The sequence below is a fragment of the Monodelphis domestica genome, chromosome 6 (assembly GCF_027887165.1).
Source record: "Monodelphis domestica isolate mMonDom1 chromosome 6, mMonDom1.pri, whole genome shotgun sequence".
NCBI classification, from domain to species: domain Eukaryota; kingdom Metazoa; phylum Chordata; class Mammalia; order Didelphimorphia; family Didelphidae; genus Monodelphis; species Monodelphis domestica.
The window spans coordinates 77,035,649-77,061,885 of record NC_077232.1 but is presented as its reverse complement, the minus strand read 5'-3'; the positions used below and the strand labels follow the sequence as shown (position 1 = coordinate 77,061,885).

At 38.7% G+C, this 26,237-nt stretch overlaps 1 protein-coding gene across 7 annotated transcripts in view; it reads right to left on the bottom strand.

Moving 5' to 3' along the window:
- The window catches only part of UVSSA (UV stimulated scaffold protein A), a 119,844-nt gene that overhangs the window by 24,798 nt on the left and 68,809 nt on the right, over window positions 1-26,237 (bottom strand). For all 7 annotated transcript variants that reach the window (XR_008912802.1, XM_016423368.2, XM_056802287.1 and 4 more), the window contains 2 exons: window positions 11,918-12,092; window positions 10,133-10,288 (listed from right to left, as the gene is read on the bottom strand). Coding sequence is in view for 6 of the 7 variants with exons in the window: in XM_016423368.2 (XP_016278854.2) it covers window positions 10,133-10,288; window positions 11,918-12,092 (331 nt within the window). In the remaining variant the exon portion in view is untranslated. The remainder of the gene's footprint in view (window positions 1-10,132; window positions 10,289-11,917; window positions 12,093-26,237) is intronic.

The following is a 26,237-nucleotide window of genomic DNA, read 5'->3' as shown; positions in this document are numbered from 1 at the left end:
TACACAGTCTTTCTTCTCTAAGAAAACTCTGATTCTCTTCCTCACTTGGTACTGGAGCCAGGCATTTTTGGAGTTGTCATTACTGAACAACTCCTCTGAAGTGGTACAAAGTAACAAGAGATACCTAAAACACTCTCCTAACTCAAATAGGCATTGTTTCTCCTAGGCTGAAGAAGACAGCAGTAAGGACATGGGTCCCCAAAAGAATGAAGCACAGTGGAACAATCCATTGATTCATTGTATGTGACCTTGGCAAAGCATTTTTCTTCTCAAGGAAATCCCAGATCCCTTCTATAGCAAATGAGAGATTTGGACTATATGATATCTAAAGGAGGGACAGTCTGGTTTTGATGTTCTATGTTCTAAGGTAATTTCCAGTTTTAGTATTCTACATTCCGAATTCTAAAGTCCTTTCTAAAGTACTAACTAAAATTCTAAAGTACTAACACACCATGTTCTAAGGTCCCAGTCCTTGACCTGTGGGATCTCCTTACTTCTTGCTTTTTGCAAAGCCAATCCTTTACAACACTCCCCAGATGTTCCATGTTCTAAGGTCCCTCTCCCAGTTATGATGTTTCATGTTTTAAGGTCCCTCCCAATATAATATTCTATGTTCTAAGGCCCCTTTCCTAATGTTCCATGTTCTAAGGTCTCTATGCTCCACAGTTCCTAATTGAGAATTCAAGGCCCAAACTTTAATGAAAGGGAAGCCACAGTTCTATGTTGATAAGCATGAGGTTCCAGGTACATTTAAACATAATCCAAGCTGTTTACACTTCATCCCAGTTCTACAGATAAATGATCATAAATTGACTTAATACTCCTAGGACTTAGAACTTGGAAAAGAACATTTCTGGAATCATGCTGATTAATCAAACTCTGAATAATCTAAATAGGTTGACCACCACACTTTGTGATAGATACACTATCTAACTATCTTACAGAGAGCCCACTATGCCACTACATCCAGAACCCCAGAATGTCAGCTAAGAGGGAGCTTAAGGATTTAGTTTAATCCCTTTATTTTATGGATGGATAAAGTTAGGCCTAAAGTGGTGAAATGAGTTGCCCAAGTTCACACAGCAAATAACAGCCAAGATGTAAACTAGAGTTTTCTGACTTTCCACTAAGCCCTTTTTCTCCCCTTGGATTCTTTTTGACATTGGGCAGAAATTAGGGAATCTTTAGTTTTTCAGAGCACTACAAACCAAGATCCAGAAATGAATGAATTTTAAAGAGGTCTCCTTCAGTTTCTTGTGACTTCCTTGGAACTCAACATGCTTCTAATCAAAGATTTGGCCAATACTCTGTAATCCCAAGCATACATGCCCTTACTAAAATTATTCTTGGTTGGTCTGGCATCTCTGCAGGTCGGGAAGTTCACTGTTTGCCCTCAGTTTTATTGGGAAGAATAAAAATTCAACAGTCCACAAACAATGATAGATGCAACTGATTTCATTTAGGATTTGAAAAGTCCATTTGCAATGCAAACAAGGGCTTCAGTTTGGTTGATCTCATGGGCAAATGTTCCTCAAGAACTTTGTGAAAATTTAACCATCTTAAAGACCTTAAAAGACTGACTTAGTCTAGAGCCCAAGAGAGAAGCAGCCTCCATAGAGGGGAAAGTAGCTCCTGTGGCTAATCATTTCCCAGCATAAAAAAAAAAAACACGAAGGGCACTGAACTATTTTGCATAGTGGTGGTCTTGAAAACACATGCAGAAAAGGAGAAAAAGATTGTGGTCCAGTGAACAGAGGCAACCCTGGTATAGTAGACAGAGATGGCTTCAGAGTTAGAAAGAGGTTTGAGCTTGGCTTCTGACACATAATGGCTGAATAATTTGGGGATTTCTCAATGCTCTAGGCAACAGAGATTATAAATTGTAAAGATGGTGATGATCTACACTACTGGGGGGGGGGGTTGACTCAGGAGACTCCTATACTAGTGAAATCATTGGTCTAATACCTCTCCCTATAATGAAAATCCAGCTTATGAATTATATTATATTATAGTCTAGTCTAGTCTAGTCCAGTCCAGTCTAGTCTAGTATTAGTATAGTATAAATGTTTAACTTATACAAAGGCAGAATCCAACCTCCTGGTCTAGCACTTCATGGGCTAGCACTTTTCATAGGACTGTAAGAATTTGAGATCTAGGCCAGCATTAGTGAAGGGTACACGTGCCCAGCTGGCATGGGGGGGGGGGATGCTCAGTTCCTCCTCTTCCCAGAGCCTGAAGACAATTTTTGCATGCCCCACCCCTCTGTCCAGCCACCCCAAGTGAGCACTGTAATGCAGGAGACTCACAAGCAGCTTGAAGTTGAAGTTTGGGCAAATAGTTCAAGGCTCTTTTTCTCCTTTTATTTTATTTTTAATATATGAATTCTTCCTCCCTAGAGCCATTAACATTTCTATATTCACAGAACTATTAAATGATAGAGTAGAATATGGGCCCAGGCCTTTCTGACTCCAAGTCCAGTAGCTAATCCACTAAACCACATGAAGGCAACTTGGTAGAGGGGAAAACAATGGCCTTGCAATCAGAAAAGTTCAGTTTGAATATTGGCACCATCACTGTGTAAGTTTGGACAAGTTAGTAAACCTCTGAGAGTCTGGGTATACATGCAAATACAACAGTGATGTGCATGTTGAAAGAGACAGAGACATTATGTAGGTGTGTGTGTGTGTGTGTGTATGTGTGTGTGTGTGTGTGTGTGTGTGTGTGAGTAATAGAGACAAAGCTAGAGCTAGAGAGGGACAGAGAGAAAGAGAGAGACAGAGATAGACAGACAGAAAGAGTTTACATTTATTTATAGTTAGAAGATAGGTGTGACCTTTTTAGCCTAGCAATGGTTTTGTTTCTCAAGACAACATACACGGATGTATTCCCATCAGACCTTGTCCCTTACAGTTGTGTGTTGTACAAGTAGACACTACCTTATGCTCAGCTGAAGGAAAGGGTGAATAAATGGGAACAATAATCAACCTGTAATTGCATACTGAGCTGACTTAAAATAAATTCACATGTATTAAAATCTACATATGTGCTCCTTCTGACTAAAAGCATCCTATGTCCTATAGATTTATATTCATAAAATGCAAGTATCATAGAGATACAATCATTCATTCAAAAACATTTATTAAGTGCCTGCTGTATATGAAGTTTTCTGTGCCTTGCAACAGACATTTAAAAATGAATACGAAATGGGCTCTCCTTGCTGTCTGAGGCGAAGGCATGAGCACAAGTGACTGTGACAAGAGAGTAAAATCAGTTCCACAATCAGATCCCCAAATAAAGGGATACAAGAAACTAGAGGGTGATGACTTTCAGCAGTGGTAGACAAAGTTCATATAAGAGATGTCATAAGAGTAGGACCTTGAAGGAATGGAGGAGCTTAAACAGAGACAGGGCATTTGGGGATGGGAAGTGGTGGTACTGCAGGAGAAATGGGATGGGAGTGGAGGGAGCCCATTCCAAGAATGAATGAAGAAAGGATAGAAGAAAACACTAGGTGGAGGGAAATCTTATGTGGTTAGAACAGAAATTACTTGAAAGACAGTAAAGTGAGGTATGGCCAGATGGGAATATTACACATCACATTACATAGATGTAAACCACAAAGAACACTAGGTATGCCATCAAGGGTGAGGGTGGGGATGTGTGTGTGTGTGTGTGTGTGTGTGTGTGTGTGCATGTGCGCACATTAGATTGTAAGTTCCTTAGAATGAGAGGATAGCAGGGTCAGGTGGAGGTTTTTGAAGGATGGAGGCAACATAGACAGCAGCAAGGATTCCCCATCAAAGGGATATGTCCAAGATCACAAGTTCAGGGTTTGACCTTGGCAAGGCTATGGGCACCTCTGCATCCGAGCAAAGAGAAAAAGAATGAGGGCTGATAAAGATGGGTTTTATTTCTCTCTATTCCTCATAGTCATCATTTCTTACAGAGTAATTAAATATTACATGACATTAACATACCCCACCTGCTTCTATCATTTCCCAATCAATGGGGAACAGCTTTGTTTCTGGTTTTTTTTTTTCCTATCAAAAGTGTTGCTATGAACTGCCTGACTACAGCGGTTGAGGGGACATGACAGAGGAGAGACTCTAAACGAAACTCTAATGCAAATATTAACAACATGGAAATGGGTTCGAATCAAGAACACGTGTGACACCCAGTGGAATCACGCGTCGGCTATGGGGGTTGGGGGGGAGGAAAAGAAAATGATCTTTGTCTTTAATGAATAATGCTTGGAAATGATCAAATAAAATATTATTTTAAAAAAGTGTTGCTATGAATTTAAAAAAAAAAGGAGTATAAGCTCCTTGAGGTCAAGGGCTGTTTTTTGTTTCTTTTTGTATCCCCAGAGCTTAGCACAGTGCTGGGCCCACAGCAGATGCCTAATAAATGTCTATTAAACTAAATATATACACAAATATACACAAATACAATGGTAATACAGAGTGTGCATGTCTACCTGCGAAGCCAGTTGTTCTGCTCTTTTACTTGTGACCTTCCACATAATAATAATAACAATCAAATGCTAAAACAACACTAAAAGAGTTTAGTATCACTCTGTATATTGATGCTACTTTGAAATGGCTGCTTCTGTTCCAGCCATTTAACATTAGTGGAATGCACCACAGTAGAGTAATTATTAGGTTCATTATCTTGTAATAAGAGGTGCCTCTGAAGAGCCTTTGGTAAAATGTACACAGGGTAAAAATTTCACAGAGAGGAACATACAATATGTGTGCAGTACAGTCAGATGAGGAAATTCTGAGCTCACAGCTTACACCCCATACCACACACACACACACACTTACTTTTTAAAATCCCACCACCAAAGTCTCTGTCAGATCATCTTCCCTTAGGGTCTAAGCAAAATCCCTTAGCTTTAGTCACTCTGGGTGTGCATTTGCTCTGTCTGGTTTATGGAGTGAATTAAACACCTTAGTATAAAACCAGACAAGATTGCATTGGCTTGGAACTTGTATCTTATAAACACTTTGGAAAATCACTCTAGTTATTAGAAAAATGAAAATAGAACAGAAAATGAACAGAAGCTACTAGGTTATGTAAGTGTCTCAAAATTTCTACAATTATTTGGCACAACGTTCCCATCAGATAAAAGTGATATTGCCACTGGGACCACAGAGCACAATGAAAGATAACTAGATTTTATAAAGAACTAGGTTCAAATCCTGATCTATCATTAATTTGCTTTGTGACTTGAGGGCACAGGTGACCTCTCTGAATATATATGTCTTAACTGGCAGACAACCAATCAGCAAATGTTTATTAACCATTTACTGAGCACTGGAGATGACACTAAACACTGGGGACACAAGAAAAAGCAAGTCAGTCCCTCCCTCCAAAGAGTGTGTATTCTAAAGGAGAAAAATGCATCAATGTACATAAAATAAAGAGATGGATGGCCCTAACAGCTGTAGATACTAGGTCAGGCCTCCTACAGAAGAAGGCTCTTAAGTTGATTCCATAATGAAGTCAGAGATTCTGTGAGACAGAGGTAAAGAAGCAGATAATGTCTGGAACACTCCAGGCATGGCAGCCAGGTCAAAAGCCTGGAGATGGGAAATGAGCAGTGAGGGAGAATGAGAATGGGAGGGAAGGAGGAAGAGAGAAGAGAGAGGAGAGACAGAAACAGACACACACAGAAAAATACAGAGAGAAAAAAAGAGAAGAGAGAAGGAGTGGGAGAAAAACAGGGGAGGGAGGGAGAGGGAGAGAGACAGACAGACAGACAGACACAGACAGACAGGGACAGAGACATAGACAGACAGACAGACAGAGAGACAGTGACAGAGACAGTGACAGAGACAGACAGAGAGAGAGAGGAATTAAGGCAGAAGCATATGGAGAGGAGAAACATGGAAAAGTAAGTCATGGACAGGTTGTGAAGAAGCTTAAATGTCAAAAGAAGAACTTTTATCTGATCCCATGGTAACAGGGAGTCATTAGAGATTATTGAGTAGGGGGTCATCATAGCTAGACCTACATTTGAGGACAATCACTTTGGCAACTATGACAGTTTCCACAAAGAAAAGAAGCAACCAAAGCAGTGATGGAAGGACAGAAGATTAAATAAGGAAACCCAAGGGACATGAGAGCTGGTAAGTATCTCAGAGATTACCTAGTCTGTTGATTTCAAATGAGGAGATTGAGGCCAAGAGAAGAAATTGTTTGCCCAAGGTCACAAAGTCAATGAATAGCAAAACTCAGACTAGAGCCCAGGTCTCTGGATTCCTAGGCCATTCTTTCTCTTATACCACATAGCCTTCAAGGAAGAAAGCAAAGGGAACAAAAAGGTTTTAAAACTAATTTCATGGCTAACTCTGAACAATGTTCATAGTTAATTATCTGATTATTGTTTCTTAAGCTCTCTTAAGGGTATCATCAGGCTGACTGGGCACTAGTAATGGGAAAGGGAAATACTGGAAGAACTCAGCCTCTTTTAAGACTGGTGTAATCAGTCCCTAGAGAAGAATAGAATAGCTCCTCTTTGTCAGCAGTTCTTAGCAATATGATAGTACTGTAGTTACTACTATTTGCTAAAGAGAAATGGACAGAAAGGGCACCTACTGTCTCCATTTGAAAAAGATGTCCATTTAAACACAGAGAAGTACTTGAGCCTCAGGCAGTTCCTCAAGCTACTTGCCCAACTAAAGTCATCATTACAGGGCACACAGAAAACTGATAGATCATAGGATCAGAGAATACCAGAGCCAGAAAAGACCTATGGGTATCATCTAGTCCAACCTCCTGTAAAAATGAAGGCTCCAAAGATCAATGACCTGTCCAAGGTCAAAGCCTGTAAGTGATGTGCATAGTCCTGATTCCAGTCCAAGGAAGCTGATTTCAAATCCTGTGTCATTTACAATATAATGTCATGTTCCTCAACATTACCATTTCTTATCATGTATTTTATTTTTTCATACTATTGCCTCCTGCTTCATAACCACCCTAATTTTTCATTGACCTCAATCAAAGGGAACTGACTCTTTAAAGGAAAAAAGTTCTTAATACCCATCAGGTAACAATGCAGAAGAATGCATGTGTTAATTGGTTGTATAATGATTTTACCCACTGGGAACTGTGTAGAAACACAATTCCACTTAAACAACCATCACAATGGGAAAAGATTTATCTCAGATTCAGGTTTTCTAGCTGGAAACAATCCCTCTTTGGTTGTCAGAATAAACTAGGAAAGCAAAGCTGGGCCTGGACAGAAGGCCAACACAAATGGCTTCTGTGAGTCAACATTATGATTTCTTAAGCTTCAATAACAACAGAAAATATGTTCCCCCCAATGTCTGAATATCCATAAACTTTTTCTGAAAAATAGACTGAGACAATTTTCTAGATGAGATCAAGAAGCAAAAGAATCACAGAGCACAGAATGTCAATGCTTTAGTGCTGAAATGGCCCTTAGAAATGATCTCTTCTAACCCCTAACTCCCCCATTTTATATATGGGGAAATGGTGATCAGCAAAGTTACTCATCTTGATGCTGGAGGAGCTAAAGTGAAAAGAGAACCCAGGTCTTGTAATGTTCAAGGCCATTACATATTATTTATTGCTTATAAAACTGTCTCCATTACATTTTCCCCGAGAACCATATCCAATGATATGAAATTGCCAGAGAATCGATTTCATGTCTGTAGAAGGACCATGATGACCACTTTCAAAGTGAAAATACATTATTATTTTATCTCTGACTTTTCATTTCTTAATTTTTTCTCTCCTTAATTCCTTCCCATTACTTTTACTCCCACTGACCCATAACCCTGTTCCAAAATGTAGAAGGATTGAGGAACAGTGGAAAGAGAGATTCAGATTAAAGAAAGGAGGTATGTCAGCCAAATAAACTCTACAATTTGAAGGACAGTGGTATCAAGGGTAGACAAATATCCAGACATTTATTCAGCACACATGCTAAGTACTATATGAGATACAAAGTTCAGATAAAATAAAATTCCTTCCCCTAGGGATTTCAGAGGGTATCAGGAGGGAAAGACACCGACCAGAGAGTTCATGGTGTGGTATAAAAAGAGACAGCCTCAAAGCCAGGAAGTTGAGTCTCATCTGTGTCACATACTATCATTCAATTTTTCATTGCTCTAGGCACACCTATAACATTATAAGTTGCCAAGAAAGTGCTGGTCTGAATTAATAGAATAAGTTTTCTTCCCTGGGAGTTCTCTATATTAAAAAAAAAAAACAACCCCACAGATCCAGACCCTAGTCTAAGACAATATATTGAGGTCTAGTTCCAGACTCAAAGGACTTGGATTCAAACTCCATCTCTAACACTTACTACCTTTGTGATCTTGGATGAGTCTTGAGCCTCCCTGGACCTTAGTTTATTGTCTGTAAAATGAGAGGATTAGATTAAATGGCCTCTGAGAGCCCTTCTACCTTCAGAGCTATGATCCTACATATATATACACATATATATATATATATTCATGAGTGTATATACATGTTTGTGTGTATGCATACACACAGGTATGTTTATATGTGTATAAATGCATTAGAGACATACAAAAATAAAGTTCTATACAAGAGCTGAAGTACAAGGTCAATACTAATGGAAGGGGTGTGTATAAGAGGGTTTGGAAATCAAGAAATTCTTCAAAGAATTCTCCTGAGACAATGACTTCCAATTTGCAAAAACTCGAAAGCAGTTTGGCAGAAATTAGGTTTAGATAAACATTATATATAATATATTGAACAATAATGTTCAAATAGATGTGATCTAAACATAAAAGGCCATATAATAAAAGAATTAGAGAATAGAAGGAGTTACCTTTTACACATGGATAGGGGAAGAATTCTTAATTAAATGAGTGATTAAGGTGATCATAGAGGACAAAATGGACAATTTTGAATATATAACACTGAAAAAATTTCTATGTGAACAAAATCAGTACAGCTGGACTAGAAAAAAGAAGCTTTTAACTAAGAAAAAATCTCACAGCAAGTTTCTTTGGCAAAGATCTAATATCCATGATATGTATAGGAAACTCACAGATATGTAAGAAACAGAACTAGGCTCTTAATAGTCAAAAGACATGGAAAGGCAGTTCTCAAAAGAGGATATTCAAGCTATTACAATATGAAAAAAGCTACCAGTCACTAATAAAATAAATTACATCTAAAAATAAATCAAAAATTTTAAAACTCATGGTTTCACATCACACATCAGACTGTATAGATGACAAAAGATTAAAATGGGCAATGTTGGAAGGGCAGTGGAAAGATAGGCATATTAATGCACTGAGGATGGAGTGGTACACTGTGTCCAACTGGTCTGGAAAACAATTTGGAATGAAATTTAAAAAGCCATTAAGTCATATTTTTCTTGGAGCCAGCAGAAATACTACTATACAGAGAGGTCAATTTGCAAAGTTAAAGGCAAAGGAAAGAATTCTCGCATAGACAAGGACAGTTGTGGTGATGATGGTATAACAACAGTAACAACAAAACAACCTAAACTGAATATTTGAAATTGTCATGTCCAGCTTGACCTCAAAGGAGAAAGAGAAGGTGCCTACCTTCTTGGCAGAGTTGGAAGACCATAGGTATGAACCTCACAGATAATATCAGACTTGTTTAATGTCTGGGTTAGTTTTGCTAAGCTGCTTTTTTTTTTTTTTAAACTCTTACCTTCCGTCTTAGAATCAATACTGTATATTAGTTCCAAGCAGAAGAGGGCGAGGCAATGGGGGTTAAGTGACTTGCCCAGGGTTACACAGCTGAGAAGTGTCTGAGGCCATATTTGAACCCAGGACCTCCCATCTCTAGGCCTGGCTCTCAATCCACTGAGCTACCCAGCTTCCCCCTTTTTAGTCTTTCTTATTCTGTTATAAAGGGCAGCTTGCTGAGAAGGGAAAAGGAGAGATGGATACATTTGGTAATAAAGGTGCTGTCCAAACAAAAGGTATAAAGAAAGATTTCTTTTTTAAAAAATCATAAATTCTGTGCTCAAAACAACAAAAAGAAAGAGAATTAAGGTGGGCCAGAAGCTAGATGGCATGGAAGAAGCATTAGTGGCTTGAGAAGGAATGGCTTTTTCTATTCTGTGGTCAATGCAGACATAGCTACTCACTTAAGGATCTTCCCTGCTGTCGGCTGTTCCTCCCCCCAGTAGTAAAGGTCCATCCCAAAGGGCATCACAGGTGCTCTAGCTCGTTCTTCTGCCAGCTTCCTTGTCTTGCTGTCATCAGATTCTCCCACAGAAGCTGCTGGGGTACTTCCTGATATGCTGGAAATCATGGAAAAAGCCAATGGGGAAAGATGGTAACCACATCACCTCAACTCTGGCCTCCTGAGAGAGACCATGTGGTATTCCAGGAAGAACAATGGACTTGGTTGGATTCTGAAGGCCTGGATTCCAGTCTCACCTATGACATTTCCTAGCTTTGTGGTCACAGGGAAGTCATTTCCCTTTCTAAACTACAATCTCTTCTAGTATAAAATGGGGATGATAGTTCTTCAGCTACTTATTTGTAACAGAAACTTTCTGTTACAGGAAAAGTTAGAATGTGAGATCTTAATTTTCTTGCATTTCTCTCTCTTTGGTTGCTTAGGAATATAATCAAAGAACTTTTCCCAATTTCAGATGAGAAGCTCTTAGATTAGACCTACAGCATTCAGTGCAAGCCTACCGTGGGCTGAGTGCCTCTTTTCAAGGAAGGCTTAACTAAGGCATGAGCCCCAGATTTCAATTTGGAGGAGTTGCATGCAGAACATGCTCTGTGAGTTTTTCTTCCACTGCTCCCAAAAGGCTAGCCTAAAATCACAGGATTTAGAGCTTAAGACCTTAATCCAACTTCTCGTTTTATAGGTGAAGAAACTGAGGCCTACAGAAAGAAAGGAATTGCCCAAAGTTCCAGAAGTCTGACTAAATCCAATGGTCTTCTTTCATAAAGGTAACTTGGAGAAGGAATTGGTTTATCTAACTGGGAAAGCAATTATTCCTTAACTATGTAATTTTTAAAAGACTATTTTCTTACATGCCTTTTGAAAATATTTGGCCAATTGGGAGAATCCATTATTACTATCATCAATCAACATAGCAATGTGCTCCTCCTGAAAACAAAATGCCCATTTTTATTCTTTGAAAACCAGAGCAGTCCTAGAAAGTCTTGGCCATAGGAAGTAATATTCTCCTTCCATAATAATCTGCTATGATTTTCATATTCCTTTTCCCCACAACTTTCCACCTTTCCTACCATGACCCAGAGGCCATTTTTACAATTAGGAAATCATTCTGAGACCCTGAAAAGATATGGATAATACATTCATAGACTTTCAAGGTTGGAATGGTCTTTAGAAATTACCTAATTCAATATCATGCCCAACTGATGAATCTCTTCTACATGTCCAATAATTAGTCATTCAGCCTTTGAAGACCCCTAGCAATGGGGAAACTCACTACCTTTAAAAGCACTTCATTCCACAGAACATGGGCACTCTGTTCCCTTGGAATTAGGTTTAAGCCTATTCTATCATTAGATACCCCTCTTATTAGAAAGTTTTTCTTTATATTGAGCTAAAAGTTGTATCTCCTGTATTCTAGTAACCTCTTCCCATTGTTGCTAGTTCTGGCCTATAGAACAAGTGTATTCTCTTCCACACAAAAGCCTTTCAGATAGTAACTGAACAGAGTAATGATCCCCACCACCTCACCCACCCAGTCTTCTTGTCCCAATGTAAATTATTAATAAAGGTTTAACTAAAGAATAAGCTAGGTTGGTCACCAAAACCAAGAGTTCCAAACGTCATGGTACCAGAAAGGCGCATCAATAATCTTGTGACCTTAGGCACCAAACTGTGCAACAAGGATCATGACCACAGTGTTTCTGGAGGGATACAAAGTCTGGAGAGAGACCTGCTGGGCAGAGGAGAGAACTTGGGGAGCCTGTCCCGGAGCACTCTTAGGGTAGCTGCAGCACAGGTTGGGTCCAATTCTTCTTCATTGTGCTTTGGTCTAGCAGCTGAGCTGAGACCTCCTGACTTCATTACTCCTTTACTTGGAGCTGATGGATGTGACAGAGGCTCGAGTCCTGGAACAAAGAGGTATATCTGTCAGTGGTGTCTGTATAGATCAGAGTGTTTCACAGTTTGTCATCAAAATCCTCTGGATTCTCTATTTGGTTCATTGAAAAGGATTGCCACACTCCCACTATAGGGATGGAAGAATGAAAGGAGAGGAGGCTTAAATTTTGGTCAAAGTCTCACAGCCCAAAAGTAAGGCAGTTATTAGTAAGATGTCCTCCAAATCTGGGAGGCTCACTCTCAATTTGCCAAGTCACATTGCTCTCCAGTTTAAATAACCTTTAAAATCACACTAGTTTCCTTTATTTGCTACTCTTCCTGAAAAAGGAAAGAGCAAAATGATTAGCATTCTAAATCCACTCTGGTTTTTGAGCCACCCTCTCTAGGGCCTTGAGGCTCTCTAACTAAATACAGTTTTCCAAACACTTAATTCTGAAAAGGAAAATTGATTCTTTCCAACTGAACAGTCAAGCTAAGACAAAAGAGAACCACCAAAGTAACCCACCACCCGAAGTCCAACCCTTAGATTACTCATTACAGCAACATCCATAGCTGTTAAATTAGCCCAATCCAGAGGCAAACTGAAAAAGAAATGGTAACAATGATTTTTGGACAGTAGAAAACTGATAAGATAAAATCCAAATGAAATTAACTTGTCTACAAAAGTAAATCAGCAATGCCTTGATTTAAATTACAATAAAGAAGGAATAAAGGAAGCTCACTTTCTTCACCAACACCATATTCCCCCAAGCTTTAGTAGAAATAGTAAAAGAGTCTGGGACTATGCCCCTCATAGCACAAATAAAGAAACAGTCTCATACCTGAAAACCTACCTTTCATTTTACAGCTAGACCCATGTACTACCCTAACTTCTCAGGTGCAGATACTATAAGGGCTGAGAAATAACCTATTGGTTATGAGAGGACCATATACATTGACAATTCTTAAGGAAACCCACTTTGAGGAACAGAAATCTTGGATAAATCAATCCATTCATTCCCTTGAACCCCCTGTGAAGCTAATAATTTAAGCAAAATAACATTCCACTCACATACAGAACAAGGATGCAAAAATACTTTATATACATTATACTATGTAGTTCACACAAGAGCCCTAGAGGGAGGTAATTTAAATACTATCATCACAACTTTACAGGTAAGGAAGTGAAGGCTCAGCATGGTGCTTTCAGAGCCAAGGTTCCTGCTCCCAAGGCCAGTTCCTCTCCTCCCTTCCATAATGTACATTATCTTAGGTATCATTTAATTCATCCCAGCCTAACCCCATCCTCACAAACCCTGGGAGGTGAAGAGACCCTCAAGATCACACAGGTAGAGCTACTGACTCTGAAGCACCCTTTCTTTACCCTACCATCAGTACAGAAATTACACTGTGTTCATTTGAGCTGTAATTAATGAGCTCCACCTCCCTTGCCTTACTTTTGATGCATGTTCTTCTGGCCAAAGAAATAAAAAATAAATAAATTTTAAAAAGAACACCTCTGGCTAGAGAAGTAATAAAAAGTGTTCTTCCCCAAAGTGGGAGATGCAATGTCTGAATACACAAGACTTAAAATCTGGACCCCTAGATAACTGGCAATTGATTTCTGCTTCTACAATGCCAATGAGACTTTGGGAACCATCAGAGCCTAGACTTAACAAAAAGAACTTTCCAACAAACACCATTAGCATTACCCCAGGAGAAGAGTTGATTTGAATTAAGAGGAGTTGGATTCAAATCATGTCTCTGCTTCTTATTATCAACAACCAGTATGAAGTCAGGCAAGTCATTTAACTTCTGAGCCTAATTTATAGGCCCATAAAATAAGGGATGATCTCTTAAGGTCTTCTTTCAGGCCCAGATCCTATCATTACCTTGCAATGGAAGGACAACTTTTAAAGCTCTGAGTGAGAAAGCAATATTCATTTGTTAAGATCATTTTATTCTAACTAAATCCTTCCAAAGATATAGGTATCTTGCCAAAAAGTGGGAAAATAGCAAGTTTAATGAATCAGAAACACAGGCTTGAAGGATGTCAGAGCAATCGGGCCCATGATCAAAGGAACAGAAACCTCAGAGCAAACAGGCCCATATGGGTTCAATCAGAGGGATAGTTCAAAAATAAAGACCCCCCCCTTCCCTTTGGTAAGAGATACTAATGTCGTTCAGTTATGTTAGCAAAGGTTTTCCACCTTTAATTTTCAGTCATTAAAAGTAAGTTAAATTGAGATAATATGTTTCAGAAATCTTTTTAGTAAATCTGAATTCAGTTATTAAAATCTATTAGAATGAAATCTAGTCTCACGAAGTTCCCTATAAATGTCTTTTCCCTCAAGTTAAGAGTCCTGATAATAATTCTGGTTCTGTGTCAGTTCAGAGAGAAAAGGAGACAAGGGGAGGAGGGAAATACTTAGCAGGATCACTAACATTCAGAAGCCCCTTAAGCTTGTACCATGTGAAAAGGAATGTAAAAAATTATGTTTCTAAAATATATTTTTTGATATGTGGGTTGATGGGGAGAATCTCTGTCCAAAAGCATCATCCAAAAAAGCTCCTATTTCTAACTTCTTGAGCAGTTTCAGGGGCAAACTCATTTGTTGTCAAAGACATACATGTACAACAGAGCAGCATGAGCTCATGCACAAACACACATACACACACACACTGAGGAAGGAAGGGTAGGACTGATAAGTGAACAATGTGACATTTAGATAGATACAATCGCAACTAAAAGATCAATACAAGAATTCCTAAGAGTTACAAGAATGAAATATATTTTTCATTGATTTGTTGTTTTAAGCCATTAAAAAGATGGGTAAGCGTGTTAAAGAAGGGTAAATACTCACAGTGTTTAGGAAAAAAAAAAACCACCTCCCATTTTAACATTGTTGTAGAAAATCAATCTCACTGACATACTTTTAAAGTAAAAATCCCTAAAGCAGACAGCATTCCTCAGACACCAAGAACATTCGTTTTCAGAAAGAATAATGGGCTGTTGGAAAAAACAAGAAACAAAATGGGATGGTTACAAACACCCAAATCAAGGAATTTCCACTACCTCTTGCCTCCCGGCAAATACAAGTACAGTGTCTTGGCTCAAATGTACTCCCAGAGTTGCTTTAGAAAGCATCATAAAAATGTCCAAATCCCCTTTTTTGTTTAAATTGACCAAATGGCACCTATTTGCCTGAAGCAATAAAGCAGACAGTGTTCAAGAGATAAATCGATAGGAGGAAATAGAGAGGCTGGGGTTTCAGCTGAAAGTTAGGCTGCTGAATGCTGACATTATTGATTTTACCTAGTTCAGCTGGCCTTGTAATTAAAATGTAAATTTGAGAAAGAGATTATGTCCTGACAGAAATGGTGGGATTAAGGGGAAGATAAAAGCCCCTCAGTGAAAATTCTGAGAAAGAAATGAGAAAGAAAAAGAGCCCAGGTTTCTTCAGCTGTGTGGATTTAGCCTAAATCTAACGACTTCAGATTCACCTAAGTTTAATTGAAAAAACGGTGACAGAATATAAACTAATGTTATGAACTGCAACTCACCCCAAGGGCTATATTTACTATGGAGTTTGGATGCCACCTTTTATGAACTTCATTGTAAAACAATCTATCCTGCTGGGGAAAGATTACCAACTGGATTTTTAAAAAATAAAGCCATTCGGGTACACGGGTTTTGGTGCCCTGCAAAATCCCATCACTGGGGGGGCTCTGGGAAGCAAGTCAGGGCCAGGCAGAGGCTAGGGCTCTTTTACTCTCTTTGGAAGGCACTGATCACAGGATTGGGCATAAGCAGGTCTTTCCTAAATGCTTACTGATAAGGCAAATTGTAAGATTCAGAGTCAGAGATTAACTAGTTCAATTGCTTTATTTTACAATGGTTGAAACTGGAAGCCTGGGAGGGGAACAGTCTTGCCCATGGTCCCACAGGACACAAAGGGCCAAAATATTAAGACTCCAATCTTGTGTACTTCCTCTGCCCCAAGTACCTTTTCAGCTATATCTTTGCTCAGGATTCTATGAGGCCTGGTGGTGATCTTAGAAGAGGTTGTATAGGCCTACAGCCAATACTACCATCCAGGCTCGTGTCTAATTTGGCCCAACCTTAGAAAGAAGGGCACTGATGACTCATCAAAGGGATGAAAGTCTATTTCTACAAATATGGGTTATATCTCCTCAGAAAAGTTTTTCAAGATCCTAGGATGTATTTCTGAGTCCAACAATGGTCATCAAACAAGAGGCATTGGGGGAATGGGGACAGGAATCAAAGCAATTGTCACAAGGCTTGATGCTATGATTACCAAACTTTTAAAAATTATTATGCTCAAATGATGATTTGATCCCTCATGAAATCCTAACATGGGGCACACACCTTTATTTATGTACTTAAACCCTTACTGTCTATCTTGGTAACAACTCTAAGACAGAAGGGTAAGAACAAGTAATGGATAAGTGATTTGTCCAGGATCACACCACTGGGATATATCTGAAACTAGATTGGGCACACAATTTTAATAAAAGGAGATTAAAATTCATTTCACTGATTTTTTTTTCACAGAAATATTACAAATCACAGCTATTGAGTATTCAGTGGTTTGTTTCAGCCAAAAGCTTTCTAGATTATTGGAGAATACTCTATAATGGTTGAGGAACTGAATTCTTCTCTTAACTAGACACTGTTACACATGACTCCCATACTCTGTGGTCCAGCCACACTAGTCCTGTTCCTTCTTACACACAACCATGCAGCTCCCCATCTCTGAGTCTTTGCACTGACTGTGTCCCATTCCTGGAATGCCCTCTTTCTTCATTTCTGCCTCTCAGAATTTCTTGTTTCCTTAAAAACTCAACCCAAATTTCCTCTTCCACTTGAAGTCTGATTCCAGCTACTGGTTCCATTCCCTTCAAATTCTACTGCATTTATTTCACATACACATTTGGAATGTAAATGAAATAGTATTCATTTTTTCCTCTCCATATATACACATATTTAGATTTGGCATCTCCCTATCCAATAGAATTAAAGCTCACTGAAGTTGGGGGCTTTCATTTTTGCCTTTATATCCCCAGCACCTGACTCAGAGAAAGGGCTTGATAAATTCTTGTTGGCTAAGCAACCGATTGATAAATTTGTTCTGATATCTACCAGCTGCAAGACTCTGGGTAAGTCACATCAGCCTGTCTAGCCTGCAGTTTCTATATATGTACGATGGTGATAAAAATATTTGCATTTTGTTCCTCACAGGGTGAGTGAGGGTAAAATGAGATGATGTATATAAAAAAGTACTTTGTAAACTATATCTAAATGTAAATTGCTACTATTCTTCCCACCATCATTAGCACTGAAAGGCACCATGAGGCAGTGGAATGAAGGCTAGTCTGAATTAGGAAAAGCCAGGGACAAATTTTACCTTAGCTATGTGACCTAACTACATGATCATGGACAAGTCAATTTAGGTAATTCTCCATACTGTTAGAGACAAATTGCTAAGCTGCAACAAGGAAATGAGTTTCCATACAGGGATTTCCTCATAGCAATTAAATAATAGATCTAAACACCCCCAAAACTTGATAACCCTCAATAAAGGTTTTTGCCTTTATTGAAAGTGCTTTATATGGGGGCAGCTGGGTAGCTCAGTGGATTGAGTGCCAGGCCTTGAGACAGGAGGTCCTGGGCTCAAATTTGGCCTCAGATACTTCCTAGCTGTGTGACCCTGAGCAAGTTACTTAACCTCCATTGCCTAGCCCTTCCTGCTCTTTTGCCTTGGAACCAATACACAGTATTGATTCTAAGAGGGAAGGTAAAGGTTTCAAAAAAAAAGTGCATGGTAAATGGTAAGACCCAATGGAAACATGAGCTGTTTATATTCAATCCCATTCAAGTCAATTCCAAAAAGGTTGGGGAAGAGGGCAATCAGTAGAAAGTCATAAATGGGTATTACAAGTTCTGGAGCCCTAGGCAGCTCATTTAATCTGAATCTCAGGTTTTTCACTCACAAAATGGGAGTGACAATGCTTACACTGCCTAGTACACATTGCTACTGTGAGGAAAGCCCTCTGTAAAACCTCAGAAATCTATAAAAATGGGACATTGTTAGAATCACATATAGTATATTTTCCTTTTTTATATTTCTTTTTCAATTACATGTAGAAACAATTTTTGATAATTGTTTTCTGACATCTTACATTTCAGATTCTCTCCCTCCCCACAGTGGTAAATAAATAGTTTGATAGAGGTTAAACCAGTGCTTTTATGGAATACATATTTTCATATTTCTCATGTCATGAATGAAGACAGAGACCACACATACAATAAAAAACACATGAAGAAAATAAAATGAAAGACTCTAGTACTTTCTTTAGCCATGGATAGCATTCTTCATCATGAGTCCATTGTGGTATTTTGGAAACTTGCTTCATTGGTAACAGTTTAATCTTTTACAGTTGATCAGCATATAGTATTTCTGTTAGTATACACTGTTCTGGTGCTGCTCACTTCACTTTGCATTAATTCATATAAGTCTTTCCAGAATTTTTTCTGAATTCATTCTGTTCATCACTTCTTTTTTTTTTCCTTAACCCCTTACTTTCCATCTTAGAATCAATACTGTGTATTGGTTCCAAGTCAGAAGAGTGGTAAGGACTAGACAGTAGGGATTAGGTGACTTGTCCAAGTCATACAGCCAAGAAATGTCTGAGGTCAAATTAGAATCCAGGACCTCCTGTCTCTAGGTCTAGCTCACAATTTGCTGAGTTCCCTGTTCATCTTTTTTATGGAAAAATAATATTCTATGACAACCATATGCCACAACTTGCTCAGTCATTTCCTAATTGATGGACACTCCTTCAATTTCCAATTCTTTGCCAATATAAAAATAGCTGCTAAAAATATTTTTGTACAGGTAGGTCTTTTTCCCCAATCTCTGATCCCTTTTGGATGCAGACCCAATAGTGGTATTGCTGGGACCAAGGGTATATATAGTTTTATGGCCCTTTGGGTGTGGTTCCATATTGCTCTCCATAATGGTTGTATCAGTTCACCAACAGTGCGTTAGTGTCCCAATTTTCCCACATTCCCTCCAGCATTTATTATTTTCCTTTTTTTTTTGGTCATATTAGTCAATAGGATAGGTGTGAAATGATATCTCAGAATTTTTAATTTGGATTTCTCTATTCAATAATGATTTGGTGCATTTTTTTCATAAGACTATAGATAGTTTCAATTTCTTCCTCTGAGAATTGCCTCTTCATATTCTTTGACCATTTACCAATTAGGAAATGTATTGTATTCATATAAATTTGACTCAGTTCTCTATATAGCTGAAAAATGAAGCCTTTGACAGACACTTGGTACAAAAATTTTCCACAATTTGTTTTTTCCCTTCTAATCTTGGTTGCATGTTTTTGTTTATACAAAAAAACCCTTTAAAATTTAATGTAATCAAAATTATCCAATTAATTTTTCATAATGCTTTCTATGTCTTGTTCGATCAGAAATTCCCCCTTATCCAGAGGTCTAACAGGTAAACTTTTTACATGTTCCTCTAATTTGTTTTGGTGTCACCCTAGATTAAGTATCCATTTTGACTTTATCTTAATGTATGGGGTGAGAAGAATAATTTATAATGTTAGCATTTTCATTTATGAACCACCTCATAGCAAAGAAAATCATACCTACTATGTGCCAAGTATTATCTCATTTGATCTTAACAACAACCCTTAACAAACCTTAACAACAACAACACCAAGAGGTAGGTGCTATTATTATCTTCATTTTACAGATAAGAAAACTAAAGCAAACAGAGGTGAAGTGACTTTTTAAAAAAGTTTTATGTAGTCAATTTAGAACATTATTCCTTGGTTACAAGAATAATAGTCTTTCCCTCCCCTTCACCCACCTCTTCCTGTAGCCGAAGTGCAATTCCACTGGGTTTTACATGTGTCCTTGATCGAAACCTATTTTCATGTTACTGATATTTGCACTAGGATGATCATTTATAATCTACATTCCCAATCATATCCCCCTCGACCTATGTAATCAAGCAGTTGTGTTTCTTCTGTGTTTCTGCTCCCACAGTTTTTCCTCTGAATGTGGATAGTGTTTTTTCTCATAAATCCCTCCAAGTTGTTCAGGATCACTGCATTGCCACTAATGGAGAAGTCCATTACATTTGATTTTACCACAGTGTATCCATCTCTGTATATAAGGTTCTCTTAGTTCTGCTCCTCTCATTCTGCATCAATTCCTGGGGGTTGTTCCAGACTCCATGGAATTTCTCCACTTTATTGTTTCTTTGAGCACAATAGTATTCCATCACCAACATATACCACAATTTGTTCAGCCATTACCCAATTGAAGGGTATCCCCTCGTTTTCCAATTTTTTGCCACCACAAAGAGTGCAGCTATGAATATTTTTGTATAAGTCTTTTTCCTTATTATCTCTTTGGGGTACAAATCCAGCAGTGCTATGGGCATAGTTCCAAATTGCCCTCCAGAATGGTGGATCAATCAGAGGTGAAGTGACTTGCTAAGAGTCACATAGTGTGAATCTTAAAACTGCTCAGACTCTACTTCAGAAGATTTGATTAAGCTATTCCCCATTTTTAACAATGGGGGTACTTGGTCAGGAATGTATTGAGAACTTTCAAATTTACTCCACCCTACTCAGACAGTGCCTTAGGGGAAGATAAAGTTGCAAATTCCTGGACAATGAAAAGTCCCTAACTCATACTTATAGTACAGCTAGAACCTTAAGCTAGGTCTATTTTTAGATCTAATACAAAAAGGTGCTAAATACCTATAAAGTTAAATTAATCACTAAAAGGTCAAGCAACTTACAAAAGGCAAGCTTAACAAAAGAGGTGTGAAGTACTCAAAAGATATAATCTACCCAGAGAAGGTGAGAAGTAAACAGTGTTGAGAACTAAGAATGGGCAGTCCTGGGGAAAAGTGTCTACTGTGATTGGTAGATGTGAAAATTTAGGGGAGGTGACATAAGAGAAAATTTCCTTAAAAGGAGAATTCAGTTCAGTTTGGAGTTCAGGAGTTCAGTGGAGGACTGGAGCTTGCTTGGAGATGATCTTGTGGTGAGTGATAAAGACTGACTCGCTCTCCCTATTTGGCCTAGGCACTTTCTACTATTTTCTATTTCTCTCTTCTCTCTCTCTCTCTCTCTCTCTCTCTCTCTCTCTCTCTCTCTCTCTCTCTCTCTCTCTCTCTCTCTCTCTCTCTCTCTCTCTCTCCTCTCTCTCTCTCTCTCTCTCTCTCTCTCTCTCTCTCTCTGTCTCTCTGTCTCTCTCTCTCTCTCTCCCTCTCTCTCTCTCTCTCTCTCTCTCTCTCTCTCTCTCTCTCTCTCTCTCTCTCTCTCTCTCTCTCTCTCTCCCTCCATCCTTCCCTCCCTCCCTCCCAGATTTCATTTTGACAGGAACATATTTTGCAAATTTTAAAGTACAAGAGAGATATGAGGTACAATTATTACTGACTTAACATGGGGATCCAAAGGCCAAAGCCACATGATGGAAACTTCAGTTTGTTTTTGTCCTGCCTGAGCTGAGCACAGTCTCCTCCTTCTAGCCTTCTCCCTATCAGTCATCCTAAAACGATATAATATTTCTCCTATATTCCCCATAGCACTTAGAACCCAATTGGGCACCAAAATACACTCTGAACTGCTTAACTTTTATTTTGCTTCCATTTTCTCTACCACATGAATGCCAGATTTTCTCTTTGGCATAGAAAGGATACATTTTCATGCAGAGGTAGACCAGCAGGATAAGAATGCCCTGCTACCCTTAATGAATTAAAATGGCCAGGTCAGGATGACCTACATCAGAGGTCTCTGAAAAGCTACTGGGCCACTGTTTCTGATCTCAGAAAGATCATGTAGAAAGGAAGGGGTAAGTACGATAGGATGAGAAAGGACAATGCCCCATTTTTGGAAAAAATGGATGAGGAAAGAGTGTGCAAATTACAGGTCAGAAAATTTGATGTTTATTTCTTCCTGGGAGAATTCTAGAACATGTTTTTTGAAGGGATAATCAGTGACCACCTAAAAGAGGAAATGAAGATCACAGTGGGCCAGCAGAACTCCATTAAAAGCAGGTTATACTGGACTAACTTCATTTCTTTTTTTTTTCTTGACACCATTATTAGACTGGCAGCTCAGGGGGGAAGTTGTAGATACTGTTTACCTGGATTTTAACAAAGCATTTGACATGGTTGCCTCCCACTCTATTGTGCTATTCCTGTAGACAAGATGGAGGAAAGGGGCTAGATGGTCCAGAGATGAGCACATTGAGAGTAGAGTGACAAGCTGGATCCCAAGAGTAGTTATTAATGATTCCATGTTAATGTAAAAAGAAGTCTTTAGTAGAGGAACCCAGGGAACTGTGCTTAGCACTGTGGCCTTTAACAATTTTGTTAATAATCTGGATAAAGGCAAAGATGGAATGCTTAATGACCTAACACAAATGAAGAAGACAAGTTCCAAAAAGATCTCTACTGAGTAAGACGTTGAGTTAAATCCAAGGTTAATGAATTTATTACTACCTCTTCAATTAAATGGGCATTTATTAAGTAGCTACATACTGAACCTACTAGTGCCAGGGTTTGTGTTAAGACACAAAGGATATAAAGACAAAAATGAACATTGTCCCTGTCCTTAAAAAGCTTTAATTCTACCAAGAGAAAATAACAACTACACAGAAAAGCAAATATAAAAATATAAACAAAGTAAATACCATCTTGGGATGAGAAGAGCTAGCAATTGGGGGAATCAGGAAAAGTCTGGAATGGAAAGGGACACTTGAAATCTCAGTGGAGCTGGGGATTCTGAGAGTGGAAGTGAGGAGGAGAAGCATTTTAGGAATGGGAGAGAGCCTACCCAAAGGTATGGAGACTCAAAAAAGAGAATACCATTTATAGGGAATAAATAATAGAGTTTTTCTGGAATGTGTAGAATGTAAATGGAAGTCATATGAAATAAGTCTGGAAAGATTTATGAAACTGTAAAAGGCCTTGAATGCCAAACAGAGGGGTTTGTATTTTATCTCAGAGGCAACAGGGAGCCACTGGGATTTATTGAATAGAGGAGTAACATAGTCAGACCTGTACTTCAGGCAAATCACTTTGATGGCTATGCAGAGGATGGATGCAGAGGGTGAGAGTAGAGGCAGGAGACTGATTAGGAGGCTGTAGCAATAGTCCACGTAAGAAGTGATGAAGACCTGAGGTGATGATAGTATTAGAGAAGAAAAGGGAATGGATACAAGGTGGGTGGCAGAGTAAGACTCAACAAACTTTGATAACTAATTGTTTGGAACATTGAAGGAGAGAGCAGGAATTCAAGGCCCTTCACCTTCCCTGAAACCTTACTCTGAACATTTTCCAGTTTATCAGTGCCCTTTCTAAAATATGGATCCAGAGGTAAATATAATCCTCCAAAGGCAGTCTGACCAGGTGAGAGTCATATCGAAGTTCTGGATGTTATGCTTCTCTACAAATAGCCTGATATCACAGCTTTTTTGATTATTCCATCATACTCTTGGTTTGTACTGAGCTTAGAATTCACTAAAACCTTCAGGCATTATTTTTTCCACACAAACCATGACTTAGCCATGTTTCCTCATCTTGTTCTTGTGAGGTAGATTTTTTTTTTTAAGACTGAAAACTCAATATAAGTCAAAACTGTGGATATGGTAGCCAAAAGCAATAATTCCATCTTCGGCTGCATTGAGAGAGGAAGAAAATATGGGAGTAGGGCATTTATGGTCTGGTGATGTTCTATGCTGGTAACACCAAACTACTGCGGTCAGTTCTGGATGACTTTTCTAGAAAGCGAATGAGACTGATCAGGATGGTAAAGAGGCTTGAGATGCTGTCATATTTGAGTTGTTGAGGATGGCTAAGCTAAAGAAGGGAGCATAATGATCAGTTTGAAACATCTGAAAGTGTCACAATGTAGAGTGTTAAGTGAAATTTGCTCCTCGGGCCCTGGAAACAGAACTAAGAACTAGGGGTACACGATTCAAATAGAGGTAGGTTTAGGCTTGATACAAGGAAGTAATTCCAAATAAACAGAGCTAACTTAAACAGGCATGGGCTCTTCAAGAGCTAGGGGATCTCCCAAGGAAAAGCTGGATGGCCACTTGTCAGGTATGTTGGGACACAAGGGGGCTGACTATTCAGGTATGGGTTGGTTTAGAAAGTCTCTGGGCCCCATCCATCTTTACAATTCTGTGAAATTCTTTGAATTTTTCTTAATTGGTACCCAGAGATCTGGGACTCTACAGGCTGGTAGTGAAGAAGCAAAGGACCAATTAGCACATGCCTTTCATTGCAGTAAAAGTACAGGGCTCCAGGAGCATGAGATAGAGACCCCTTCCACTAGACTGCTTTCAGAGCTCAATGGGGAAAAGAACACATAGAGCCATCAGTCTCTGTCCTAGCAATCTCAATGATAAGAACCAATGAGAATTCGCTGCAAGTCCACATTCTTCTTCCTGGCTTGTCCTTGAAGACTTGCCAGCATCCTTCATACAGCAATGCTGACAAGTTTTGTTTCACTTGTCTCCGACTTCACATAGAATAGGATGGAGCTTCAACCTCAAATTTTTCAAGACTTACTTCTGTTGGGATCCAGCTAGATCCTAACTACAAATATTATCAAACCCACATCTCTACCCTATTTACAAAAATAGTCTGGGAATCCCTGTCCAATGTCAAATGCTTTGAGTACTGTTCAGTTAAAAGACTTTATTAGCAAATGAGATGCATAGAATCTTAACATATTGCTCCAAACCAACTTAAGGCTAATCCTTGAAAGTCTGTAGTATTTGTGGTTAACTGTGTCCCTTCCCCTCCAAGCCTCAGTTTTTCCTTCCATAATATGAAAATAACTATTTTTATTTCCTGCTTCACAAGTATTTTTGAGTAAACTACACTCAGTAATAATAAAAATAATACCTTACATTTATATCATACTTTGAATAGTGTGGAGAAATGGGGGCTATTATCACTGTGGTTGGCTGATTACACCTGAAACAAATCTGGCTCTGGAATAAAGAAAACTCAATTTCAATTCCAGTTTTGCTGCCTACTTGATCTTGTATGACATTGAGCAAGTCATTTCCCCTTTGGGGTGATAGTTTTCTCAAGTGTGAAATTAAGGGGGTTACAAAGTGACCCCCAGCTTTCAATTCCCATCATTTTTTATTTTTCAACACCTTCTTCTCTCTCAGGTTTTGTGACAATGCTCTCTCCAGAATCTACTCTGACCTGACAGTCTCCTTTGCTAGATCTTCAAATGTCATGGCTACTTATTGTGATTGTCTCCCGAGGCTTTGTCCTGGGCATTCTTTTCTTCTCCCTATGTACTATTTCAATTGGTGATCTCATCAACTCCCATGCATTCAATTATCATCTCTACACTAGTGATTCAGAGATTTATGTATCCAATCCTAACCTGCCCCTTGGTTTTGCATCTTCAACTGCCTATTGGACATCTCAAAATGGATGTCTCATAAACATATTATACTCACCATATTCAATTATGAATTCAAAACCTTCTTTCTGAACTTATCTTTTACTGTCATGGTCACCAACATCCTCCAAGCTCACAACCTAGGTATCATCCATGATTCCTTACTCTCCTTCACCCAACATATATAATCTGTTGCCAAGCCCTATCATTTCTGCCTTCACAACAACTCTCATATGTATCCCCTTATTTCCTCCAACACAGCCACTAGTGTGTTTCAAGCCCTCAGCTTGAACCTTCCTTCCTTCCACTACCAGAAAAATCTTTCCTTTCCATAAATCTGTTAAAATCACTCATCTGCTCAACTAGCATTCAAAGCCCTCCATCTTTAGCAAAGTTGTAGGATACAAAATAAACCCACATAAATCATCAGCATTTCTATATATTTCCAACTCATCCCATCAGCAAGAGTTAGAAAGAAATATTCCATTTAAAACCACCCTAGACAATATAAAATATGTAGGAATCTATCTGCCAAGACAAACACAGGAACTATATGAAAACAACTAGAAAACAATCTCCACACAATTAAAACTAGATCTAAATAATTGGAAAAACATTAACTGTTCATGGATAGTACAAGCTAATATAATAAAAATGACAATCCTACCCAAACT